The sequence below is a fragment of the Gymnogyps californianus genome, chromosome 1, assembly GCF_018139145.2.
Source record: "Gymnogyps californianus isolate 813 chromosome 1, ASM1813914v2, whole genome shotgun sequence".
Lineage (NCBI taxonomy): Eukaryota > Metazoa > Chordata > Aves > Accipitriformes > Cathartidae > Gymnogyps > Gymnogyps californianus.
This window is the reverse complement of record NC_059471.1, coordinates 194085313-194113245: the sequence shown is the minus strand read 5'-3', so window position 1 is coordinate 194113245 and position 27933 is coordinate 194085313. Positions and strand designations below refer to the sequence as shown.

The 27933-nt window shown below is 40.6% G+C and overlaps 1 protein-coding gene across 1 annotated transcript; it reads left to right on the top strand.

The window, feature by feature from the left end:
- SLC13A1 (solute carrier family 13 member 1) lies at positions 1–27798 on the top strand. Its single transcript, XM_050903655.1, has 15 exons — positions 1–99; positions 1878–2006; positions 2750–2886; positions 6808–6995; positions 7587–7644; positions 7734–7800; positions 8312–8475; positions 16636–16755; positions 17957–18055; positions 18145–18246; positions 24544–24647; positions 25547–25656; positions 26328–26489; positions 27416–27553; positions 27655–27798. The coding sequence occupies exons 1-15, from the start codon at positions 1–3 to the stop codon at positions 27796–27798; spliced, it is 1821 nt and encodes a 606-aa protein (XP_050759612.1).
- Positions 27799–27933: the final 135 nt, after the last annotated feature.

Below are 27933 nucleotides of genomic sequence, written 5' to 3'. Positions count from 1 at the left end.
ATGAAGATTCTTAGCTACCTCTTGGTTTACCGAAGGTTCCTGCTCATTGTCCTCACCCCACTGCTTTTACTTCCACTTCCACTTATCATCAAAACCAAAGTAAGTGACCTGCTTTGAGAGGTAATTATTTTCCACCTGTGTGTCAAGCCTGAGATTCCCAGATCTTTTCAGAATCATAGAATCATAGAATGGTTTGGATTGGAAGGGACCTTGAATGACTTCATGATCTTTGCATTGTGGAATTTCTTTTTTTTTTCCTGTCAGCTCAGAGTATTTGCATAGAAATGTAGAGAAAACAGCTTTAATGTAAGATTCTGTGCTGGTTGCATAAAGTTCTGAATTATATATTTGTTTTCTTGTTCAGGAAATGTTTTTCTCATTTAATATCATCTAGACTACCTTGAAAATCCTGTCCTTACTATTATATTTTGGCCACTTTTAAACAGCTCTGTATGATTGACAATGGAGATGAATTGTCAGGAAGACAGCTGCAATTACCTTTTTATTTGATGATGGATTTTAAGTTCATCATATACTGTGTTGTCTGATAGCAAATGACTGGAATCAATGATCTGAGAAATTCCCTTTGGTTCCTAAGTAGAGCAAAGGTTATGACAGGACACCTTAGTTTTATTTTACTTGAAATAAATTCTTCTGGCATTCAATAACTCTTGTGAAAACTCCAGGTTGATGAAACAGCTATCTAAAAATTTTATTAGTGATTCTATTTGGTACAGCTCTGATGTCAGCAGAACGAAATTGAGTTCTCACACAAGCATTATATGTATCATGCATAACAATACATGAAAGTCCAGTTCAGAAGTCCTTGCATCACAGATAGACAGTGGTTACAGAGCAACATGCTTCACACTGTCTCACATCACAGTTTCAATATTTCAGTTTCCTCTGTGAGAGGAAATTCTTGAGAAATGAATTGACACTATCAAATTGTTTCATACGTAACAGAAGCTTCCCCCCCAAAAAAATGCTAGACATAGCTGACTGACTGGGATTTAACATTGTTGTTTTCCAGTCAGAGGTTCCCAGAGCCATTTCATTAAGCTATTCCTTTCCCAATACAAACCATCTCTGCTGCTGCTGAGTAGTTTCATGCCCTAACCAGTGGCATTAAAAGGTCTAAACCATTTTCCTCAAGAGCAGAAATATAAATCAAAACTACACAAAAGAGGTTTCTAGGATTCTAGAAGAAACTAGGCTCACTTCATCTCATTATATTTGGCTGTGGCTGCATTTTACGGGCAGCATTGAGGTAAACTCTCCTGAAAAAACTGAAAAAACTCCTGTTTTACAGGAGTTCAAATGAAAGACACTCAGTAAAATTACAAGTTTTACAAACAACAGCTGTGTTTCTTGTCAGTCTTGCACAATGCTTTTTATATTAGATGATATCCGTGCCTTATTGATGCTGATGACAAAACTTCATTGATTACAGGAGAGAGAAAATTTGACCTATTATTGACTGTGAGTACTCCTAGAGGTTTAAAGGTTTGCTTGCAGCTGCAGAATGTTTGTGATTTATGTTAATTCATGGTCTGAGAATGATCCAGAATGACCTATATGATTAATTGTGCTTGAAGGAAAAGGCAGCTGACTTTTTCTACCTTTCATAAGTGGTGGCATTTAAGTAGTTTTACTATCTCTCAGAAAAAATTCTTTAAAACTATTTTACAGACTATGTTTCATATCTTAGCAGGATTATCAATAGCAGACAATAAGTACCCTAAATTCAGGTCCCTTGGCTCGTACTTGTTCCAGGTGGGGGGAATCTTTCTACTGATATAGCTGGACTTTTTGCAATTGTGATTTTTTTCCTGGATGATCCACTTACATTTTTGTTGGTGCCTTTTGTATTCTAGGAAGCAGAATGTGCGTACACGTTGTTTGTAGTTGCCATCTTTTGGCTCACAGAAGCTTTGCCACTGGCTGTTTCAGCTTTGCTCCCTGCCTTTATGTTCCCATTGTTTGGTATAATGGAATCCAAGGAGGTAACCCTTTTTTTCCTCTCTATCGTATTACGGATTTCAATGATAAAATCTCCAAAGAAAGAACCACATAATGTTGAAACCTGATAGGCTAATCCGTGGATTTGCTGAGTGCCAATGACAGTAGGTCTGCCTGAAGACTTGCTTACATGCTTTGTCCTCAGGACTTGTTCATATTTCTTTAATATTTTTTTCTAGATTGTGATTCAGTGCTTAGACGCCAGTTGTTGGGAAAATGCTAGATAGGTATAAAATATCCTTGATGTTACAGAAGCGAGATGACTCACTAAAGACCCCATGTGCAAAATGCTGGGTATACATCTTCATGTCAAAGAGATGACACCACAGATGACCATACTCTAAGTCTATGTTTAAAGTTGTTCTTTTATCTGTTGGATAGATGACAAAATTAATAAAAGCAGCATTTCACTGGTGATTTAGTTCATATGTGAGATGTGCCTGATGATCTTAGGTTGTGCATATCATAAGCTTTATTTTTCATTTTGTTTTAACACTATGCACTTTAGTGCAGTTACTCTTGCATCATTTGGTTAAATGAAATTAAGAGTTTCAATGAAATTAACAGTCTCAATGAAATTAACAGTCTAATTTTAAGCCACAAAAGTTCCTCGATATTTATTTCAATATATACCCTTACTGAAATTTTTTTTCATTAATCTGATAGTACCAAATACTAATAGAAAGTCACCATTTAGTTAACAAAATATTTTTTGTTTTTATTTCAGGTGGCATCTGCTTATTTTAAAGACTTTCATCTGCTGCTGATTGGAGTAATTTGTTTGGCAACGTCAATAGAAAAATGGAATTTCCACAAAAGAGTGGCTTTAAGAATGGTGATGCTGGTGGGTGTCAACCCTGCATGGTATGTGCTAAACAATGTCTTGAAGGACAATAATACTTGTGGAAAGCTATGCATTCCAGAAATAATTGCCTACTGCTTTTTCTGTAGTAGAAATCCAGCCTTTCTTTTCTACTGAAACAAAGTAGATACTTGAAATGATATGATTCATTTGTAGGTGACACTTTATTATTTTGCTGAAATCCTAATTGAAAAAATCTGATTAATTTGTGAATAATGTAAGGGTCCTATTTCTTATTCGTGGTTAGTACGTTACATATCTGATGCCTACAACTGAACATCTGTGCTATGCTTATTATCAATTTGTATTTCAATACTGTTTGCAGAAGTCTGGACACTTCCCAAAAATACAAGAAGAGTTCAAATACACAGTGAGGAAAAAAAGTCATAAAACTAAAGCTGTGGTGAGGAAGGAAAAACACATTAAGCACAATGTCTTTATTGATGTTTTGTGCTTTGTCTACCTATGAAGAAAATATCAGAGGAATAGGAACTTCCCCAGCTGGATGAGGTGATGAGGGAAACGAAATCACACACTCTCTACTTACTCATTATCAGCATATATCTTATGAAGTGAAAACTCTTTTCTTTGCTTGCTTTACAAGCTTGCAGAAAAGCTTTAGGCCCACGGATTCACCTGTTAACACACCAGGAAGGTTGCAGATAAGATCTGTAAAGCGAGTCTGGCTTCCCAGAATACCTGATGCTTATGACTCCTTGTCAGGAAGCAGACAGTGACAGGAAGTAAAAAGTCAGAAAAATAGAAATCCCAGGTCTAAAAAATGAGATGCCTCTTAGGTGATCTAACTAATAACACCTCATGGAAATGCTGGATTACTTCTATTCCTCAGTGATTTGTCTGTCCTAATTTTAAATATCACATGTATTTTGATTTTTCCTGCATCTTTTGATAGCTGGTAGCTTTCTTTTTTGACAAAATGCTCCCTACATTCTCGTTCAACTGCCTCCCGTTATCTTTAGCTATATTCTTGAGCTACGCGGTTTTAGTTATTTCAGCTTCTCTTTTTTTGATCACTCCTAAATCCTCACCTTTTGGCTGAAATCTTGAAAGGGAGAACACAAGTGGATGGTGTGCTGTGCTAAGCTGAACACTGCTGGGGAACTTGCTGTGAACACAGAAACCCGCAGCCAGCTGCTGAGGATACCGAGAGCAACTCCACAGACAGCTGAGGAAGCAGTATGCCTCATAACTATCTCAGCTCTATCATGTTTCCTGATCTTGACAAAAGGATGATAAGACTATGATAAGATGATCTGTGAAGGAGAGGATCCTCCCACCTCTCAGCATCTGCTGCTCGTTAGCTGTGCCCGCTGCAAAGCGATGCATGCTGTTCTCTGTGCACAGCCCTCCTCCTCCGCTAGCAGGAGTCCCCAGCCAGCCTGTGCACATTGGAGCCTCATCCAGCCCGAGGCAGAGATATCATTGTAGGAGGTTTCTTGCATTAGAGGGCATGGGGGACGCAGCAGTGGAAGTAGAATAGCGGGAGTCTTCTGGATTCTGCATTCTTCTGGAGAAACAGGCTTGTATCAGAAATAGTGGGGCCAGCAGGACTACGGAAGTGATCATCCCCCTGTACTTGGCACTGGTGAGACCACACCTCACATACTGTGTTCGGTTTTGGGCCCCTCACTACAAGAAAGACATTGAGGCGCTGGAGCGTGTCCAAAGAAGGGCAACGAAGCTGGTGAAGGATCTAGAGAACAAGTCCTGTGCGGAGTGGCTGAGGGAACCGGGGTTGTTTAGCCTGGGGAAAAGGAGGCTGAGGGGAAACCTGAAAGGAGGTTGTAGTGAGGTGGGTATCGATTTCTTCTCCCAAGTAACAAGCGATAGGATGAGAGGAAACGGCCTCAAGTTGCACCAGGGGAGGTTTAGATTGGATACTAAGAAAAATTTCTTCACCGAAAGGGTTGTCAAGCATTGGACCAGGCTGCCCAGGGAAGTGGTGGAATCACCATCCCTGGAGGTATTTAAAAGACATGTAGACGTGGCGCTTAGGGACATGGTTTAGTGGTGGACTTGGCAGTGTTAGGTTAACAGTTGGCCTCGATGATCTTAAGGGTCTTTTCCAACCTAAATGATTCTATGATTCTGTGAGGCCTTAAAGGCCTTCTGCCATTTGAGCTATGCGGTCTGGTCTGCAGACTAGCAGGGAAAGGTGAATACATCTATGCAACCTGCAACGAGTAATAAAACATTGATTGTGCATTACATAGCAAAGAGTGACTTTATAGTTGAATGTAAATGAAGTTATCATCCAAGGCTCCATGCAGAATGTTTTTTAACACCACCACAGGGAGAATAATGCAGAAAAACTGGGGCTGAACAGGTTAGGATATATTTTATTATTTTTTTTAATCAATTTCAGAGTCACTCATTAGAGTACACCACACTGTATTAAATGGTCACCTGACCATCAGTCCATCAAATGCTGGAAATTTATGACGAACAGTTTTGAAACATGTTAGTGAATGTCTTAATTTGGTTTGGTTTTAAATCCTCTTGCAAGTTGTACTAAAATTGTATTTCTCTACAATGTTAATGTTCATATTCAGTGTGCTTAGCCTGACCAGTATTTTCTGCATAAAAATTTCTCCTGAAAACACAATTCTTCTCCAGCTTCCATCTGAGGACCTAATCAAAAACTGCGTAAAGTTAATGGGTTTTATACTACTGATGACAATTTGTGTTGAATCAGATCCACCACTTGCAGGTCTGCAGATTATTTCATCATTATGCAATTAAAAGTGCAAAGAGAAAAGACAAGGTGCCCCTATTGAGAAAAAATCAAGTTTGAAATGTTGTTGCTATTAGCTGAAATGAAAGGCTATGAGAGGCATTTTGAATGGTATTTTTATGTCATAAAACATTGCTTACATTATTTTTGTATAAAATCTTGTCTTCGTGTGCCGAGTAATCCTTACAGTTTTTGTGAAGCTTTCGATCAAGGCCAGGCAAAGAGCTTTACAAATTGCACAAATGACTTCCCAGAAAATGCTGCAACACCACAGTCCCTCCACTCACAGTTTTTCTCTCACTGTGGTGATGCATGGCAGGTGTTTAATGACACTGCCAACACCTTGGGACAGAAAGTCAAGAGGACTACTCTCATTTACAACTCCAAGAGATGCATTAAAAATTACGATATAGCCTGTATTCTAAGTTTACTGTCCAACTTTACCAGATATGACATGGAATATTTGATTTTTTTAGTGTAAAACTAGAGTGACTCCAGTCACTGATGCAATTTGGTGAATTGCATCAGTGCAATCAGGAATTGCACAGATGCAATTCCTATTTGTAGTAAACTTAGCATAAGCTGTGCCAAGACCAGACTAAGACATTGTAATGACCTTCACTTTCCTATTTAATATCAAATATGATGTTTATTGAAGCACAAATAATCCCTACACCTGTCTTGGGGCTCTGATTAAGAACTAAGTTAAGTACCACTTACTGAATTGTTAATATTTCTTCCTATAACACCTGGACTGGTATCTAGAGGACTTACAGCCCAAGTGATAAGTCCGGGGTTTTGACCTAGCTTGTACAATACAAGTTTAATAGCATTAGCAGTATAGCCATTTTAACTTTCATTTGAACTTGTGACATGCATGGTGCTCTTTCTTCAAAGATGATTCAAATACAGTATCATTCTGTGAATAAACATTATTGCTTCTGTTTCAATTTATAATATATTTGAACCTTTAACTCTAACATACGATAATTTCAGTGATCAAGAAAATTGTAATTCATAAACTTCCTCAGAGGTCAATTACAAACTTTAAATTTTCAGTGTTTCCTACATTCAAGCTTTCTGTTGAAAAAGCTTTCCATTTATATTAAATAGAGTGGTGATAAGAGGTGTTGCTGTAGCAGCCACAGACTCTTCTCTCCTGTTCCAGGCTTATGCTGGGTTTCATGGTGAGCTGTGCTTTCTTGTCAATGTGGCTCAGCAACACCTCTGCTGCTGCCATGGTGATGCCAATTGTAGAGGCTGTAGCTCAGCAGATCATCAGAGCTGAAGCAGAAGCTGATGCGCGGGAGATGTCTTGCTCTAACGGCTCCATCAACCCAGCACTGGAGCTGGATGGTAGGCACGCAGTGCAGTTTTTGTCTTTGCCCACCCTCACTCTGCAGCGGACTAAACACCACGTAGAGTTGAATGGCTAGGGAAGTACTGGCATCATTACATGCTTCATTGTAAGACTTCTCTTGGACTGCTGTGTGTGAGGTCTCACATGTTCACAAAGATTAATTAAAACTGAACAGATGCAGAATATGGCAGTTATATGAGAGGAGGGGAGAAGAGAAGAGGAGAGGCTGGCTTGTAGTAAAAAGTCTGAAAAGAAATATAAGGCTATAAGTACACTGGGGTTAAACATTAGCAAAAGAAAAGAGCTCTTTGAGCTGTAGGGTAATGGTGGGGGAACAAATGGATCTAAACTGGTTACGTACACAGTTGGATAGTAAATTAGAAAGATTCTCCTCATTAGAAGATTCAGACTCTGGGGAACAGGAGTCATGAAGGAGTAGGGCACAACTCAGCTGTTTTTAAGATTGCCACTTGTAAATGTATTCATGGGATGATGTGAAGTGATTGCATGGAATGGGACATGCTGATGGAACCTTTCCAGTTTTGCTTCCTTAAATACTTATCTGTCTTTGCATCAATGTCTTACAGAAAATATAGGAGAATGTGAAATCAGTGACTGGAAAAAGAAAGAAAAACAAGTTAATGGGTAATAGTTATTCATTTACTAAATTCTGTTCTAAGAATTCATCTAAATAGAATATCTGTTTATTACAATACATACCTTTGTTTTTCCAGATATGACAACAATGTGGGTAGTACTGTGTGCACAATTGAAAAGGAAAATGAAAAAGAAAAGGAACAGGTACTTAAGGTGTCTTTTTATTATGCAGCTAATGTGTGTAACTTAGTTTTAACCTAAATCTCACTTCTAGGTAACACCTAACATGGCACAGCTAGCAATGAAGCTAGTTTCATGTGAATAAGAGATACATGTGTAGATACACATATACATACAGTTTGTTTATGTAGTTATTTCATTAGTGGTTTTGTGCTCCCAGTGTATTTTACACAAGTTAAACCAACCTCACCAAAGTAGAAACTCTATATATCAGGTGTATATATGTATCAGTATATATAAATGAAATTCTTGTGTAAAGACTGAGACAGCTCAGGAAAAGGACTTCAGGATTTGACTCTCCCTCATTTTCCTTCACATGAATAATTGTAGTACCACTGTAACAGCAAACCAAACCATGCTGCGTACAGCTATATTGCCAGCAAATTGTCTGGCTCTTCTGGGACATCCTTGAATCCTATTTTTGTGCTTGATGATGAGCCCTTTTATATATTAATTGGTGTATATCCTTTCTAAGCAGAACCTACCACCTGCTGAAACAGGGAGAAAAAGCAGAGAGGACAAATACAGTGGGATTTTCAAAGTGATGTGCTTATGTGTTGCTTATTCTGCTACCATTGGAGGGCTGACCACAATCACAGGAACATCGACTAATCTGATTTTTGCTGAGCACTTCAATACGTAAGAGACTATATTACATTGTTTGTATTCATCTTAATCCAGAATTTTAACTGTTCTTTCTTGAGCTCTCACATGGCTCCCCTAAAATGCATTAGAAACCTGACCCTTTTATTTTTATATTGTTTGATTCTATTGCTTTCTTTTTGTTATTTTTTATTAAAGGGGTAAAATGAAATTGCATGGTTGCATTTGCCTTATACTGGGAAAGGCTATAAGTGATCACCCAACACATGCAACAAGATGAACATTCTTTGGTTAAGTAGTACTTTACTCTTTGAATAGCTGCATGGAAAAAGATGGGCTGATCTGAGGAGGAAGACGCTACTTAGTATGAATGTGACAGATGCTATCCGGCCTTAAAGAACTGTTATTCATTTCTAAGTAGAGCAGGAGCTAAGTTCAGGTCTGCTTAGCAAAAAGCATCAGGAGACTTTCAGGAGGCTATGCTTAGTGCATTGTTGAAATGAGGAATTTAGGTCTGTTAATCAACAAAAAAGCAAATCATTTCAAACCAGTCTGAAACTTTGCATTCAGTGGAACACTTTGTTTTGAGGTTATTAAAAACATTCTTTAATATTCCTTTTCTTTTCTAAGTAGAACTACTTTGAAAAGAAAATTGGCAGATTTCATTCCGAAGCTTTTCAAAAACCACTAGTTCTTGCTGAACTTTTTTTTCTTCTGCAAACTACTCATTGCCAGAAATATTCATACTCTAATTTTAAAATATAACAAAATAAAGCACAATCCTTTTATTATCCTCTGCCCACTATTCTATATTGCACACGGCAAAATGGTGAAAGACCAGTTATTGATAGGTTTTCTTCCAACTTGTGTTCCATGAATGGATGAAATTTGGCTTCAGCATGCTGCGAAAGAGAACTGAAGTGGTACAGTCTGTAAATCAGCCTGTGCTAAGAGAACAGCAACAATGGAAACAGTATGGAAATTATAAGAGTGCTTTGTACTGGGGCCAAAGAACTACACAGGGCAGACTATGGCATTATAAGTCCTTCAAACTTAAACTTTTAGACATATAAGCATTTCTGGTTCAAGCAGGGTTCACACTCAGGAGCCTAGAAGAATCCAAGATTGATTACTAGGGGTAAGAACTGTTCTTGTTCATTTCCCTGAAGTTGTAGGAAACTTGAAGAAAACTGGCTTGCAGCTGGTTTTTCAGTTTGTCTTAGCTGTTAACAATCTCTTCAAGAATGCATAAGCAGATCGTTGTTCTCTCCCTGGGTCTTCACCCTCTGCTAGGAGCATGGGCCATACATGCAGCACTGCATGTGTAATCCAGTTTTATACCCCACCAGGATTTTGTTTAATCTTTACACACCCTCTGAGCCTAATCCTTAACTTAAGCTGAATCTACCAAGTAACTGTGCAAATATTTTTATCTTTAACTGTCTTGCTCCCCTTCTCCTCAGAGGCCTCGTTTGTATTTACGCCCTGTCTGAAGTGGGAATTGACCTGTTAGCATGACTTGGACACATGTGCAGTCTACCTTCACGTATCATAAGCATCTGAAGTAGAATAATTCAGCAAAAGAGTTGTACATACAGCATATTCCTGGGTTTCCCACTCAGTAACAAAACACTCAAAATCATAGAATCATAGGATGGTTTTAGTTGGCAGGGACCTTCAAAGATCATCTAGTCCAACCCCCCTGCAATGGACAGGGATACCTTCCACTAGACCAGGTTGCCATGCCACCTGGCCTTGAACACTTCCAGGGATGAGGCATCCACAACCTCTCTGGGCAACCTGTTCCAGTGCCTCACCACCCTCACAGTGAAGAATTTCTTCCTTACATCTAATCTAAATCTACTCTCTTTCAGTTTAAAGCCATTACCCCTTGTCCTATCACTGCACGCCCTTGTAAAAAGTCCCTCTCCAGCTTTCTTGTAGGCTCCCTTTAGGTACTGGAAGGCCGCTATGAAGTCTCCCTGGAACCTTCTCTTCTCCAGGCTGAACAACCCCAACTCTCTCAGCCTGTCTTCATAGGAGAGGTGCTCCAGCCCTCTGATCATCTTTGTGGCCCTCCTCTGGACTCGCTCCAACAGGTCCGTGTCCTTCTTATGCTGGGGGCCCCAGAGCTGGATGCAGTACTCCAGGTGGGGTCTCACGAGAGCAGAGTAGAGGGAGAGGATCACCTCCCTCAACCTGCTGGTCATGCTTCTTTTGATGCAGTCCAGGATACGGTTGGCTTTCTGGGCTGCAAACATACATTGCTGGGTCATGTTGAGCTTCTCATCAACCAACTCCCCCAAGTCCTTCTCCGCAGGGCTGCTTTCAATCCACTCATCACCCAGCCTGTATTTGGGCTTAGGATTGCCCTGATCCATGTGCAGGACCTTGCACTTGGCCTTGTTGAACTTCATGAGGTTCACACGGGTCTACCTCTCAAGCCTGTCAAGGACCCTCTGGATGGCATCCCTTCCCTCCAGTGTGTTGACTGCACCACACAGCTTGGTGTTGTCGGCAAACTTGCTGAGGGTGCACTCAATCCCACCGTCCATGTCACCGACAAAGATGTTAAACAACACTGGTCGCAATACTGACCCCTGAGGAACGCCACTTGTCACTGGTCTCCACTTGGACATCGAGCCGTTGACAGCAACTCTTTGAGTGTGACCATCCAGCCAATTCCTTATCCACTGAGTGGTCCATCTGTCAAATCCATGTCTCTGCAGTTTAGAGACAAGGATGTCATGTGGGACAGTGTCAAATGTTTTGCATAAGTCCAGGTAGATGACATCTGTTGCTCTTCCCTTATCCACCAACACTGTAACCCTATCGTAGAAGGCCACCAAATTTGTCAGGCACGATTTGCCCTTAGTGAAGCCATGTTGGCTGTCCCCAATCACCTCCTTATTTTCTGTGTGCCTCAGCATAGTTTCCAGGAGGATCCGCTCCATGATCTTGCGGGCACAGAGGTGAGACTGACTGGCCTGTAGGTCCCCGGGTCTTCCTTTTTTCCCTTTTTAAAAATGGGGGTTATGTTTCCCCTTTTCCAGTCAGCGTGAGCTTCTCCAGACTGCCACAACTTCTCAAATATGATAGATAGTGGCTTAGCCACTTCATCTGTTAGTTGCCTCGGGACCCGCAGATGCATCCCATCAGGTCCCATGGACTTGTGCACCTTCAGGTTCCTCAGATGGTCTCAAACCTGATCTTCTCCTACGGTGGGTGGTTCTTCATTCTCCCAGCCCTTGCCTTTGCCTTCTGCGGCTTGGGCGGTGTGGCTGGAGCACCTGCTGGTGAAGACTGAGGCAAAAAAGTCACTGAGTACCTCAGCCTTCTCCATGCCCAGGTAACCAGGTCTCCTGTTTCCTTCCAGAGAGGGCCCACATTTTCCCTAGTCTTCCTTTTATCACTGACGTACCTATAGAAGCTTTTCTTGTTGCCCTTGATGTCCCTGGCCAGATTTAATTCTATCAGGGCTTTGGCTTTCCTAACCTGATCCCTGGCTGCTTGGACAATTTCTCTGTATTCCTCCCAGGCTACCTGTCCTTGCTTCCACCCTCTGTAGGCTTCCTTTTTGTGTTCGAGTTTGTCCAGGAGCTCCTTGTTCATCCACGCAGGCCTCCTGGTGTTTTTGCCTGACTTCGTCTTTGTTGGGATGCATCGCTCCTGAGCTTGGAGGAGGTGATCCTTGAATATTTACCAGCTTTCTTGGGGCCCCTCTTCCCTCCAAGGCTTTATCCCATGGTACTCTACCAAGCAGATGCCTGAAGAGGCCAAAGTCTGGTCTCCTGAAGTCCAGGATAGTGAGCTTGCTGTGCACCCTCCTCGCTGCCCTAAGGATCTTGAACTCCACCATTTCATGGTCACTGCAGCCAAGGCTGCCCTCAAGCTTCACATTCCCCACCAGCTCCTCCTTGTTGGTGAGAACAAGGTCCAGCATAGCACCGTTCCTCATTGGCTCCTCTACCACTTGGAGAAGGAAGTTATCATCAACACATTCCAGGAACCTCCTGGATTGCTTATGCCCTGCTGTGTTGCCCCTCCAACAAATATCAAAGTCCCCCATGAGGACCAGGGCTTGTGAACGTGAGGCTGCTCCTATCTGTCTATAGAGAACCTCATCTGCTTGGTCTTCCTGGTCGGGTGGCCTGTAGCAGACCCCCACTATAATGTCACCTGTCCCTGCCCTCCCTTTAATCCTGACCCATAGGCTCTCGGTCAGCTCCTCATCCATCCCCAGGTGGATCTCCATGCACTCCAGCTGGTCACTGACATAGAGGGTGACACCCCCTCCTCGTCTCCCCTGCCTGTCCTTCCTAAAGAGCCTGTATCCTTCCATTCCAACACTCCAGTCATAGGAGCCATCCCACTATGTCTCCGTGATGCCAATAAGATCGTAGCCCTGCAGGCGTGCACATGTCTCGTAACTCCTCTTGTTTATTCCCCATGCTACTTGTGTTTGCATAGAGGTATTTAAGTTGAGTCCCCAGTGAAGCTGACTTACTGGCTGGAGTGGTTGGAATTCCTTTGTGCTGCTCTTCAGGTGCTCTCCTGCTGACCTGTGATCCCTCTCCAGGCTCTGGGCATCTCTTGCTGGCGCTGGCATCAAGCTGGTAGGAGTGGGATGGATTGAAGTTCCCCTCCCCAGCAACTTTAGTTTAAAGCCCTCTTCACCAGCTTGGCAAGCCTATGACCAAAGATGCTCTTCCCCTTCTCTGACAGATGGACCCCATCAGCCCCCAGCAGACCAGGTTTCTCAAAGTGAGTCCCACGGTCTAAGTAGCCGAACCCCTGTCTCTGGCACCAGTCCTGTAACCATTTGTTGATTCTCCAGATTCGACTGGCCGTTTCAAACACCTTCCCTTTGATGGGGAGGATTGATGAAAAGACCACCTGTGCTCCAGAGTCCCTTACCACCACTTCCAGGGCTCTGTAATCCTTCTTGATACTCCTCAGACTGCTCCTGGCTCTATCACTAGTGCCCACATGAAGCAACTGCAGCAGATAATACTCAGTGGACTGTACGAGGCTTGGTAGTCTCTCAGTGACATCCCTGATACAAGCCCCTGGTACACAGCACACCTTTCTAGAGAGTGCATCAGGTCGGCAAATGGGTGCCTCCGTACTTCTCAGAAGAGAGTCGCCTACTACTATCACCCATCGCCTTTTCTTAGTTACGCTAGTTGTTATACAGGGAGCAGATCGGCACTGTGAAATTCCATATTCCTCATATCTTCCCAATTTCAGTATTAAATAAGAAGTTGGAATTAGTGTTTACTGTTCTCTAATTCCCTCTTTTTCATCTGTCACATGAAGAGGAAACCAGTATATCTGTGTTAGCATTGGAGCCTGCGTGTTGCTGGGCAGCCTCAGCCTGCTGTTGATTTAGGACATGCAATTATGCTGTGTTCCACAGGGCAGAAGCAAACAACGATGCAATGCTAAGCATCCCTGCCAGTGAGACCAACTTCCATAAGGGCTCCTTTTCAAGACAGATTTGTTATTGATCCTCTCAGGGTCACTCTGTTCATTCTTTAATTGTGTGCAAAGAGACACTACAATACAGCGTCTAGAATATACCCAATGGGAAAAAAAAAAAAAAAGAAAAAGAAAGAAAAAAAAAGAAAAGGATTGGTTAACACACCAAGAAGTTGTGTAACCAGCTAGTAGGCTAAGCATTAGTCTGCTCACCTTTGCCCATAAGATACCCAAAAGCCTTTACTGGCCAGGGAGGCATCAGTAAGGATGAGATGGGTTGGTTCTCACTGCTCCCTGGAACAGATCCTCGATGATGCTGGGTCCCTTTCTTCTGACTCCATATGTTTTTCCTTTAGTATTTTATCCCTTTCTGTATTGGTGTTTTTCCTCTTGAATCCTTCAAGCTGCTGCAGATCCCCATGTCAGTTATCTCACATCTGTAGTTTTACCTATATCTAATCTTACATAGCTCTGCTGTAGAGACTTTCTCACAGTTCTTTCCCATATGAAGAAGTTTCTTCAGCACTGCAAGCCAAGGTTCACAGCTGGGTCATATTAGAGCAGGGCCGTGGATCCTAGGAGCGCAGGCAGCTGCACCCCTGTGCAGGGCGAGGGGAAGGCTGTGGAGAGACTAGAGAGAGAAAGGGTTACCAGACAACACTGTGTCAGGGAGAAAACCGAGTTCTCCTATGCTTGAGGAAGCGTAAATCCCATGATGAAACCTTTGGTTCTCCAGTCAGGCTCAGGGTTAGGCTACTCAATGTCCTGAATCCTATTCTGGTAACTGACTTTGACCTTCCAACACAAAGAATCAAACTTTGCCAACATTACATTATTTTCAACCTAAGCAATTTTATAAAAGGCCTAAAAAGAATAATCTTATCTTTCGTTCTATGAATGAAATTTGTTGGCATTTGTAGTGTTTGCCTGGAAAGATTTTATTGTTATTGGCACTGAATCACTGTAAAATGAGGATTATTAAAATCAATCACACTTTTTCATTTTCCAAAGGAAATAGGTCTAGAAAATAAATAGTTCAGTGTGTCCCGTCCATCCTTGTCTCAGGCAAGACCTGTAGTAGATAATCCAACAATAGCAGATAATCCAACCAGCACTATATAATACATCATTTTTTAAATCATTTAAATTGATCATCCAGTCTACCTGAGGAATATTTGCTCTGGAGGTGAAGAATACCTAACTTTAATATTAAGATTACTAGAAATACTTACATATATATTCAGCCCTGCACAAACTTACTGTGAAACCTGACCACAATAAATTAACATTTTATAACAGAATTGCCTCTTTATAATAAAGTTTTCAAGAGCTTGTTTTGTTGCTCAGTAAGGAATTCAGGAATGATCATAAACACTTTAGCAAGTGACGAAATGCTAAATCATTGCTATGCTGATGTCAGTTTTTTCCTATCTTGGAATTCATACATTCAAAAATTGATGTGGCTAATCATGTAATAAAAGCTAAATAGCCACGTAATCAATAAATTATGTATAATAGCACAATGCTTTTTCTTGTTCCAGTTTCACTGTCATGACTAAGTATAGTTGCAGTTTAGAACATCACCTCAAGAAGTGGGTAGGAGTTTTGGTTCAGTCCCTGCTGGCACTTTAATTGCAATATATGTAAGCATCATAGTAAATATAGATCAATCCTAACATTTGCACAATACTTGAGAAAGCATTTATAATAAGCATTTACTGCGTTGAAGACCTACGTGACCATCAGAATTCCTTTTCTTCTAGCAAGGCCTGAAATACAAAAGATTGGCTAATAACTGGAAATAGTCATTACAGCCTCCATCTGGACATTGTGATTTCCCTTCCATCTGATTTTTGCATCAAGGAGGAAGGCTGTTCAACGAGACTAGCATTTTCTCACTTTTAGCATTAAAAGCTCTCTCAGTAGAGCTGGAGGAGCTCAAAGGAAGAATAACTCCTGTTCATAAAGTAAATTGGAAAACAGGATTCATTTACCTGGCCTTTTTGCCTATCTGGCATCTATCTATTTCATTCAACAGTAAATTCATTTCTTTCAGAAAACCAAAGTCCATTTCTCCTTTTCTTAAATGCACATGGCAGGGACAGCTCTGGTTGAATGGCCCACATGTGTAAAGAGTAGATTAAGACAGCCTCAAAGAGACAAGGTGACTGGAGAGACAATCCACCACAAATGAACATTCCTGCCTTTCCTGGAAATTAGTAGTAATAATTTTGGTTTTAATCAGTTTTGAATCCCTTATGGAACCTTAAACAATACAAGTCTCAATGTTGTCTCCACTGTTGTCTTCTAAGTTCATTGGAGTTTTTCATTTGAGTATATTTTCTTGTGCTAAAGTCTCCTCTCAAAGAACAGCTTTTCTTCAAGTTCTGTTTCTTTGTAGTCCTAATGGTCCTTAACGCTGTGAGTGGCCCTTCCTTGCCTACTGAACTCAGGTTAGACAGGCCTAGATCGGTGTCAGATCCCCAGACGTGTTGCTGATCCAGTGCTCAGATAACTGGCACAGCTAGTTCCTGTAGTGGTCATGATAATCAGTAACAGGACGGGAGGATGAGGGAAGAGGACACCAGCGACCACCTCATACTGAAGTCAGCTGCCAGCCAGAAGCACTCTCTTGCAGCAGGGCTTTCTGGCACTTCTCACAAGTCTTCATTCCTTTGCAAAGCTCAACTAAACAGTTTTTCTACTTTCATCCAGACGTTACCCAGCTTGCCAGTGCATCAATTTTGGATCCTGGTTTATCCTTTCCATCCCCATCACAGTTATTATTCTGCTGCTCTCCTGGGTCTGGCTCCAGTGGCTTTTCCTTGGGTTTGAGTAAGTAAATGTTGTAATCAATAAAACTAAAGATTGATGAGATACTTCGTACCAGGAGTAAATATTGCATCTAAGTTTAACAGGCTCAACAGGCAGATAATACAGCAACAGTGATTTTGCGTCCTTGATTAATATGGCTGAGTCTCTGGATGGGACAAGAATTTTCTAAAATAAGGATCCTTGACTACTCAGCCCAATGCGAAAAGTCCATATTACAGATGATACCCATTCCTTTAGAATATACACACATCATCATTAAACAGTGCATGTGTGCCAGACAGAAGAACACTGAAATTTTATACATTTTGGTCTAAGACTGGAAGATTTATAGTCAGGATGTTGCCCTTCACTGGAGTCAGGGATTGGCTTGAATACTAGAGCAATATCTATGTTATAAACTGGATGACTATATTTGTAAATGTGAAGTAAAAAACTTCCACTTTTATATGCGGTAGTATGGTGGGGTGGGGGGAGTTCCCCTCAGAGCCTGTGCTTTTAAGGTTTTGGAGAGGACAATGCTTCTTTTGGGCTGATTCTTCAAAGCCTTGTGCTCCATGAGTTCACTAACATCTGCAGAGATATAACAATGGGGACAGCTGTCTTCCACAATTACATGGCTACTTATGGTGCAAGAGATGAAGAGTGAGACTGTCTGCTCTCAAGCAGGCTTAGAATCATCCCATGCTTACCATTCTGTATGTGAACATTTATTGTTTCATTTTTCTTGATTGTTTCAATAGTGTTCTTTTTAACATTGTGTAAGGGTCTTACCCAAGAATGAAACCCTAGATCATAGCAAATAGTCTGCTGATCAGTATGCAGGCTACTCATGCGATACAAACTTTTTCATTACAAAACGAAGTAAAGCAAAGTCATAGATGACTTTCATTAAATAGCCAGGTTATGTATTTGATTGTTTCAATTAGTTCCGTGATTAAAGTTTCATCCTGCCTGGGCAAATGAGCTAGTCAATAACAGGACACATTTTGTTGCTGCCTCTGTCAAGCTCCCACTGGGCTTTGTCAGTTAATTCCAATATGCTCAGTTTGGTGTGTGATAATTAAATGGGAGATACTGCATTTTAAAATGAAAATTTTACTTTTGTAAAGTGCTATTGGTGACTGGAAAGGTTGGACTTTTTTTTTTTTTCTTCTGTATACACTCTTAATTCATCATTCAATATTGCTGATTTACATTCCAGTTTTAAAAACATGTTCAAGTGTGGCAAAAAGAAAACAGCTAGAGAAGAGGCCTCGGCACAGGTGATTCAGGAGGAGTACAAGAAACTTGGACCAGTGAGGTATGTCAAACTATAAATGTGCAAACAAGAGTGAGTAAATCCAAGTGTGAATTCAGGAAAATGTATAACCCATTCTGTTTCTGCTATAGCTACCCAGAAATCGTTACACTTGTCCTATTCATTCTAATGACCCTACTGTGGTTCACCAGAGAGCCTGGCTTCATCCCAGGATGGTCTTCACTTTTCCCAAAGTAAGTAATCTTTTTGATGCACCAACAAGAACTGTACTGTGTCTTAACTATATACCTTCTTTTCTTCTCAATTAAAAAAAAAAAAAATACTTTCAACACTTCAGAAATATCCCAGGCTGAAGTTGTTGAAAACCTTTGTCGTGTATGCAGAATAGGTAAACTCCAGCAATTTCATAGATGTAGGTATGCAATATCTGAAGTGTGCTAAACCCATTACAGGATAAAATAAAGTGCCTCCTAAGAGGGATTATGCCTAGATTTTAGACTTGATCCAGTGAGGGAGAATGCATGATTGATGTTACAGTATCCTACTTCCCCATCAAATCTGCAATTTCAAGAATAAATCTTTGGTTAGAATTTTTTGATCTACTGCCCCTAGTGACAGCCACACTTGTATGCATACAGGCCAAAATCCCCTACTTTGACAGCTGTAGTTAATGATATAAATTACGATCTGTTCGTACGTAACTCTCTCAATGTCACAGTTCAACTAATCACCAAAAAGCCAGGAACAATTCAGAAACTATTACATTTTTTTGCCTTCTGCTCCAGCTTGGTTACGCAGTCCCTTCCCCAGGATCACCCAGACTTTTTTCCCTAAGAAACTGGTTGCTCTTGCAAGAACTTATAATACTGTGATATCTCCTGTTGTCTTGCTGTAATTACTGTAATTTCAGTTCTGTTCTTCTGTGATAAAGGTCTGAGTTTTGCTCTGGAGTACCGGGAAGTAGTTGCAGGATAGGGAGGAGCAGGACTTTGTGTTGTTTAGGTCCTTCTGGATTTAACGTTTATTACTGGATGGGTCAAAGGCCAGTGCTGGATTTGGATAGTAATTTTCCATTTTGTTTTCCTGTGTGTCTGTCATAAATGACATGCGAACATGCATCCATCATGCCTCCTCTCTTTAAATATATTCCCACCATTCATACGCTCACACACCCTCCCCAGTGCTCTGCCAGAAAATCTGGTAGGGGATGTTCCAAGGAATAATTGTAGCTCTTTGAAGATTTAAAGTGCAAAACAAAATTATTTTGTGTAAAAATAGCATTAAAAATTGTATTTAAAACTAAAATTGTTTTTAAATTATTTACTTTTTAATTATAAAAAAAATTGCAAAAGAACATTTTTTTCCCTTATAACAACAGCAGAGCTGATGATCATTGTCTCATATGAAACAATGTATTCTTGAAGGGGTCTTGGAGTGTTGACCTAATCAAGCAATCAGCTAGCTAAGCAATCAGGCTGGCTTTGCTTCTCTTTCTGCTTCACATTAACATTCAGTGCTCATCGAGCACTGTTTAACGAGATAAATCTGATACTGAAAAACAGACATTGTAAACAACCTTTCAAATTTGGGACTTATGGCTCAAATGAATTATTTCAGTCCAGAGATCCACATTTTCCTATTTGAAGTTGTCTGGTTGCTGTTGTCTGAGGATTTTTTCACTGGCAGGGAAAAGAAGAATATTCTCATAATAAGTGTGGTTACAGGTTCTGCACGGGGATTGTACTTTGTGGATGCCCTCTAATGTTTTCCTTGGAAGGGAATGCAAGCACGTGTCATGTCACATTAGGCTGAATCATGTTATAATTTGGGTGAGGTAACCTGAAGACAAACAAAGCTTGTGTCACTCCCTAACAAAACCTTTAAGGGGAAAGAAAGCATTTCTTACTATTCAGACCTTGCCTATTTCTAGATAGCTTTCATTTATCAATCAATTGCATTAACAGGCATAAAACCAGGCAATTAGGTTTTTACTTTTCTGAGCAACGAAAACTTCTCAGCTGAGATACATGAGTGGGGCAAGGAGCCAGTGCAGGTACAGCTGGGAGTAGTAACCCATCTTCCTTAAAGAAAACAAAGAAACAGGAAAAAGAACTCAAAACCCAGGAACTGTGGTTCTATCAGTGGTTACATTGCACTCATCACTGTAATGTCCAAGAGGCTTCTTCTAGCAGTGCGTGAACTGCGGCTTACATCTCTCACGCACTTGTTGCCTAATGCCTCTGTGTACAAAGCTGTTCAGTGTTTTGGATTTAAGTATACTGAGAGGCATGTGCACAACTTCCTTAAGTTTATGTTACAGGAAACAACTGCAAGGAAATATTCTCTGCCCTTAGAAGTCTGATTTCTTATCAGAAATCTGATAGTACTTACTTTCCACAGGATCTTATCCCACAGTCTCAAGCCAGCCTCAGGGAAGTTCTGTCACCTGCACAGATGAGCTTTGTCCTTATGAAAAGCCGCAATGTCAGAGCTGTAAGTAACCTTGAGACCCTCCTGGACCAGTAAGTGGGTCCTATTAGGTGGGAATTACACCACTCCCAAGGTCTTAAACCAGACAGGACCACCAGTTCATTTATTCTAACATGCTGAAGTTCAGAAGAGTTACATTGTTCTGTGTGTTAAGCCCAGTACAGATTTATTTTATTAGAACATGAATTCCCAGAGGGCAACCAGGCTTGATTTCAGGGTGGCAAAGCACAGGTTCCTCAGATTTTGGAATTTACTGCTTTCCTTGATAGTCTGTCCTGGTAGATAATCGTCTATGTTGCCAAACTAAACAAGACAAAATCGCACCTTTTTCTCTGTCTGAATATAGCTTCCAGCCATCTGTTTTTGTCTTTCCCTGCTGGATTAAAAACTTTTCTGTGATAGGTGTTTTAAGGATATACGTTAATTATATCACATTATAAGCTTTGTTTTGACAAACTAAATGGAATGCTCAAAGTTTTGCTTCAAGAAACAAATTCCCATCACTCTCACCACCCATGTTCATGTTCTCAGCCCCTTGTGTGCATCCTCACAAGTTACTGAATACCCCTCTAAAATACAAACACTGATTTTTTTGAAATCCCAGCAGAAATATTGGTATTTAATGATGATACCTCCCCACTTTTTAAGTGCTACTTTTTGAAATGTCAGCCAATTTTTAATCCACATTTGTGCTGTATCAGCATTTAGTAGAGCTCATTTTAAAGCAGCATTAGCAGATGCCTTTCAAATATACGTTACCTTTATCAGTTAGTTTTTCTTAAGAAAATTTTGTAAATCTATCAAAGACTAATCCTTTACTGTCCTGCCCTGATCCCCTGTTACCTCCCTCTGGAGGCAGACAGCAGGATGTTTTAATAAATGTTGTATAACACTATAGAGAGCAGCACAGGGTAAAAACGCCTGTTTCCTCCCCATCTGTTGACAGCAAAGGATCACACATCATTTCTGCTACAGTGGTTTCCTTCCATGTCCTGGCCTGATTCCAGGCTGTAGGGTATTAGCTTGAATTAGGGGAGTTTCAAGTTGGCCTTTGGCCAGGGCTTTATGAACCTCCTAAGAAACAGAAAGTTCAATACTGGGCTGCAGCTGATTACAGCTGATGTATGCAAGGTGGGCTTCCCTCACGCTTCCTCAGATTATTGCCTGAGTGTATTCTTTCTTTTTTCTGCATGGTTTATTCCTTTCTTTACTTCCAATACATGGCCACTATGTACTTTTGCCCACAGCCCTGTTCTCTACAATGATCTCAGTTGGAGTCATTGTGAGATTTCCTTAATCAACAGCTTTTTTGCTTCCTTATAGGACAATCAGATTTGCATTGTTATAAGCAGGTAGATGTTGTATATGCAATTGTGTTACAGCTTGGATAAATGGACTTTGAAAAATGTTTATCTCAAAATTTGATAATGATTGAAAAGGTTCTGTTTGGAATGGTGCCATGTGTGTCTTTATAATAGTACGACTAACGGTAGGATGTTGTGTGTGTCCCAAGCAGGTTTTCTGAGAATGGTGTTTTTGCATCAGGAACACTAAGTTTTTGTGAGGAAAAAATTGCACCTCCTTCAACAAGGGGAAGTGCAAAGTCCTGCACCTGGGGAGAAATAACCCCAGGCACCAGAACACACTGGGGGCTACCCAGTTGGAATGCAGCTTGGTGGAAAAGGACCTGGGGGTCCTGGTGGACATCAAGTTGAACGTGAGCCAGCAATGTGCTGTTGCTGCAAAGGTGGCAAATGGTATCCTGGGCTGTGTTAGGAGGAGTGTTGCCAGCAGGTCGAGGGAGTTGATCCTTCCCCTCTGCTTATCACTGGTGAGGCCATACCTGGAGTGCTGCGTCCAGTTCTGCTGCATCCACTGCTGCTCCTCGGTACAAGACATGGATATACTGGAGAGAGTCCAACAAAGGGCCACAAAGATGATTAAGGGACTGGAGCATCTTTCCTATGAGGAGGGGCTGAGAGAGCTGGGACTGTTTAGCCTGGAGAAGGGAAGGCTGCAGGGGCATCTTGTCAATGTTTAAAAATACCTGAGAGGGTGCAAAGAGGACAGAGCCAGGCTCTTCTCAGTGGTGCCCAGTGACAGTACCAGAGGCAATGGGCACAAACTGAAACATAGAGGGTTCCTCTTGAACAACAGGAGATGCTTTTTACCTGTGAGGGTGACCAAGCACTGGCACAGGTTGCCCAGAGAGGTTGTGGAGTCTCCATCCTTGGAGATATTCAAAAGCTGTCTGGACATGGTCCTGGGCAACTGGCTCTGGGTGACTCTGCTTGAGCAGGGGGAGTTGGACCAGGTGACCTCCAGAGATCCCTTCCAACCTCAACTATTCTGTGAAAAAGCAGCTGCCTAGAAGAAAGTGGCAGCATGAATTGTTTCTGTACCTAAATCTTGCCTTCCTTCAAAACCCCTAGCAAGTCTTAAGAGAGTGCAGGATAGGATCCTAGAGGAAGAGATTTTCTGCTCTTTAGACTCAGTGCATCTGGTCCTAGGCTAAACGTAATATATAGGCAGAATCCTCTGCCTTAAGAAACCATAACAAAATAATAACTTGTTTTTTGGAAGTGTTTTCTGTGCTAGCAGACAGCAGGAAGCAGGAGATAACATATTAGAGAACCATTTCAACTTCTACGGCAGCTTCATTTTGTGACAGTGTTAGCTAAAACTATGCTGGTTGTGGTGTCAGTGTGCTATGTATATTAAGGTTTTTTGAATCTCACCTAACACTGTTGTTAAAGCAAAGGGATCTTCCAGAATATACATTTGTAACGTATGACTGGGAGATGATTTTTCCCTTTCAGTGAAAAGCCCTGGTTTAGTATAAAACCTTAAGCTGCTGGGAAGATATGCTTGGACCTACTGTAGCTGCATATGCAGAAGAGCATATGGTATGAGGCTGCGAGGACAATTATATTGGTATATTGGTTCAGGAAAACTTACAGAAGAACTTACAGAAAATAGAAAAAAATAATAACAAAGCTTAAGAAAATGTTAGTTTAAACTTTCTTCAGCAAAATTCTTATTCATTTGAATGACCATCTTGGCTGAAATAAGACAGACTGGGATATGTCACCACCTAACAGTGTATAACAAAATCAGACGGATGTGTTAAAATGGCCTTAGAGCTCAGCTTTGCACTTTACCTAATCTTGGGGCTACTCTGGACAAGTTAGAAGGGCATTGGATTAGTTTAAGAAACACTAGCGCAAGCAGTTCTCAGGCACTGGAAATGACCAAAATAAACATGGCCCTTGTGTCTATGACTGAGTAGTGACAGCCATAGGAGGATGATAATAAAGCTCTGCTGCCTTCTCTTAGCTACAAAAGCATCATCCTTTGTGGGTATGCACAGTGCTCTTAAGGCCTGTTGGACTGAATCTATTACAGAGCATAATAAAGTTATTAAATTTATCACTGAACTGTGAAAATTAGTTGTTTAAGCATCAGCTATTCCCAAACGTTCCCCTCCCCCAGCTTATTTCTCTGTGACAAAATAACACATGCTTACTCAAGATGCTTATTTATGAATTTAGAGGGCTTGCATCTAATATTTCTACAGATGTGGTGAACTGACCTTGGCTGGCTGCCAGATGCCCACCCAGCCACTCTCTCACTCCCCCTCCTCAACACGACAGAGGAGAAAATAAGGTCAAAAAAATGGTGGATCAAGATGAAGACAGGGAGATGCCTTACTAGTTACCATCATGGTCAAAACAGACTTGATTTGGGGAAAATTCATTTAATTTAATTGCCGATTAAAAATAGATTTTGATGGCAAGAAACAAAGACAAAAACTAAAACACCTTTCCCCCACCCCCTTTCTTTCCAGGCTCAACTTCACTCCTTCATTCCTCCTCTACCTCTTTCCACTGCATCAAGCAGCATGGGGGGTGGGGAATGGGAGTGTGTGGTTAGTCCATAACAGCTCCTTTCTGCCACTCCATCTTCCTCCTCACTCTTTTCCCCTACCCCTCCTGACTATATATATTTATGTGGTTCTTTTCTTGTTAACTTCTCCTTAGGTATAAAGGCTATGCTACAGATTCAACAACTGCCTTAGTGATAGGCCTCCTGTTCTTTATTATTCCAGCAAAAACGTTGTCTAGGACTTCAAATGGAGAAAACAGTTGAGTATATTTTGATGTGAATTTTACTACAATAAGGTATCTAAGATGCTACCACAAATAGAGCTTATTGCACTTGTTAGAGGAATGTTGTTAAATGCTGATGTTACAATCTTAATACAGGATAATATCTTACTGGGATATAAAGCATCTCTGGCCTGGAAGTTAGTGCCGACAATTAAGCAATGTGAGCAGCAGGAGCTAGTGCTGTGCAGGAACTTGCTACCTGCAGCCCACCGCCGCCAATGGAAACCACCTTTCCATTGACTGCAGTGGGCTTTGAATGGGACTGCATGGGCCAAGGTTGGGTTTATTTTTTGAAAATGTAACTGCTTATTTAAGGTACCCGCTAAAATTCAACATGGTAAATGAGTCCATTCTCATTTAATTTATCCCTTCAAAATGGAATTCACCCTGATTAAAGTATACCTCCCACTTGTCGTCTTTATGCATTCAATTCTGCTGCTGAAATCAATGAGACCTGGGGGTTCACAGAGAATGCAAGATCAGAACCTAAATGAGTCTACGTGAAACAGCATTTGCTCAGCAATCTGTCTGAATAGTGCAGTTTTATTGAGTAAATTAAACTCATTGATATCCCATAGCTATCTTCCACATAGGGAAGGAGGGGAGAGGGGCCAATGCTCCACTGGTGGAAACCATTATAGCTCTATTGTCTTCAGGGTGTGACAGTTTTCACCAGCTAAGGATCCATCCCAGGAAGTGCAGGTTGTTCCCGTCAAAGACTTTCTTCATGTTATAATGATGAGATTTTGCCTTTGAATATTTCTGAAATACTTCCTCAGAGAGATTATTTCAATATATTTTTCAATATGTTTTTAAATGTTGGTGGGGGTTTTTTGTTTTGGTTTGGTTTTTTTTTTAATTTTTTTTTCTCTAGCTGTTTTTGGTTACACTCCACTGATTACTTGGAAGGAATTTCAGTCATGCATGCCCTGGGAAATAGCTATTCTTGTTGGTGGCGGGTTTGCACTGGCAGACGGCTGTGAGGTAATGCAATTTATAGAACATACTGAACAATTAGCATGACCTACATCAGGAGCAATTCAGACATGCAGTGAATTCACAGTTATTCTCCTGTTTTAGCAAGTTATTCTGTAGCAATATTGAACATGATAAATGTGACGAATATTCAAGACATTCAGAAAGCAGGGTTACAAAAAAAGGAGTTTGCTTTGTCTTCAAAGACTATGCACAATGATGACTACTGTTTGTTATTTAATTTAAACCTGATGGTGGTAGGAGTTGTGCAGACACACTGTTTCCAAAGCCTTAGGGTTAATGTCCCGTGTCACTGAGGTACCTCCCATGTGGAGCCCTGCTGGCTACTCTAGTAAATCGAGCAGGTTTGGGCCCAAACTCTGGTTACAAAGCCTGATGTATGCATATTACAATTTTCTGATTATAACTCCTCTAAACATCTCAGAGGTGTGAATATAAATAAATGGAATGTAGTTTGCATAGGTTCCTATAGTACACCATTGAGTTAGAAAAATATGCTTAAAAACGTGGTAGAAATATGGAAAATATTTCAGATTTTTTCTCTTTTACACAAATACTTCACAATTAGCAGATGAGTAAATTCCTGTTCCATACCATTTATTAAATTTTCTTTTCAGTGATTTGTAAAACATAATCATGTTGTCATATTCCTTATGCAGGTTTCAAAACTTTCTGAGTGGGTAGCAAGTAAATTGACCCCTCTAGGATCATTACCCCTGTGGCTGATTATCCTGATATCATGCCTTATTGTCACTTCAGTAACAGAAGTGGCCAGCAATCCAGCTACCATTACGATATTTTTGCCCATACTATCTCCTTTGGTGAGTATAACACAGGTTGTTTTTAATCAGAATCTGCTCTGTCATCCATGTAATAATACAGCTTCTCAAAGAAGCAGTTTTTAAAAGTCTCCATAAAATACTTCATGCATTTTTTTGCTGTTCTGTGTCATGCATTGGATACTTGGTTGTTACAAGAGATGCTGAAAATTCAGTAAAATTAGGTAAAAGTTCAACACTCAGAAATCGATGCTGTTATTCCTATTTACGAATAGTCGAAACACTTAAAAAGGACAGCTCTCTTCATGTTTCTTCAGGACCACATCTTCAGCAAAAATGGTTAACACTGCAACTTTCAAGCTGTCACCAAAGAGAACAGAGGGCTAATAGATGTGCTTTATATGTAATTCTCATTTCTTCTCTTCTCAGTTCAATTGTGTCCTTTCTTCTCATCATCTTTATCAAAACACGCAGTTCTTTCTTCTTCTTCAAAACTTACTGATCATCTTCTAGTCTGTAGATTTTCCTCTTGGCCAGCCTAGACACATACTAATACCCTTTTCCTCTCTTACAAAGAAACCTTAGTTCTCACTTCGTTGAATCCCTCCTATGTATTATGTACAAATTCAACTATGCCATCTTTCTTGCAGTGTTTTTGCTTTTAGTGCTTGTGCAGTGCATGCACTCTTTGCAATAGTCTTTTTTTGATGGACTCAATTACAATTAGAAAACATCAGGTGTGAATTTAAAGTACAGTAGCTATTCTGTATTAGAATCACCTTTTTTCCCCTGAAGCATTCCTAGATATAATCTTACAAATGAGTTATCAGAAAAGGTTATTTGTCACTATTTAAACTGGCAGTTCTGTTCACAGTTCACTTGTGTTAATATAATAAGTTTGTATTTATGTATTTCATTTGGCAAATGTGTCCCTTGACAGCTGTTCTCTCTCTTTTATTTTACAACAGGCTGAAGCCATTCATGTGAACCCACTTTTCATTTTGATACCTGCTACCTTGTGTACTTCCTTTGCATTCCTGCTTCCCGTAGCAAACCCAGCCAATGCCATTGTATTTTCATATGGTCATTTAACTGTTATGGACATGGTGAGTTTTAAGCAGAAGTCCCTAAAGGGTTTTTTTAGCATTTTAAAAACTTTCTTCAGTGTCTTGATGTGAGTTTCTGCTTTCTTTTTCCTCTCCTTTAGGTGAAAGCTGGTTTGGGCATTAACATCATTGGAGTTGCTGTAGTTATGCTCGCAATTATGACATGGATAGTGCCTATATTCAATCTCTATACTTACCCAAGTTGGGCACCAAACATTCCTTCTACAAATAGCACTGGGCTGTAAAAAAAAAAAAAAAAAAAAAATCCTGGGGATCAGTTTGGATTGGTTTTGTTTCTTTTCTTTTCCACTGATGTGTGGTGAGTCACTTAAAATGCTTTTTGTCACCACAACGATAGGGATCCGCATTACTATAAATGC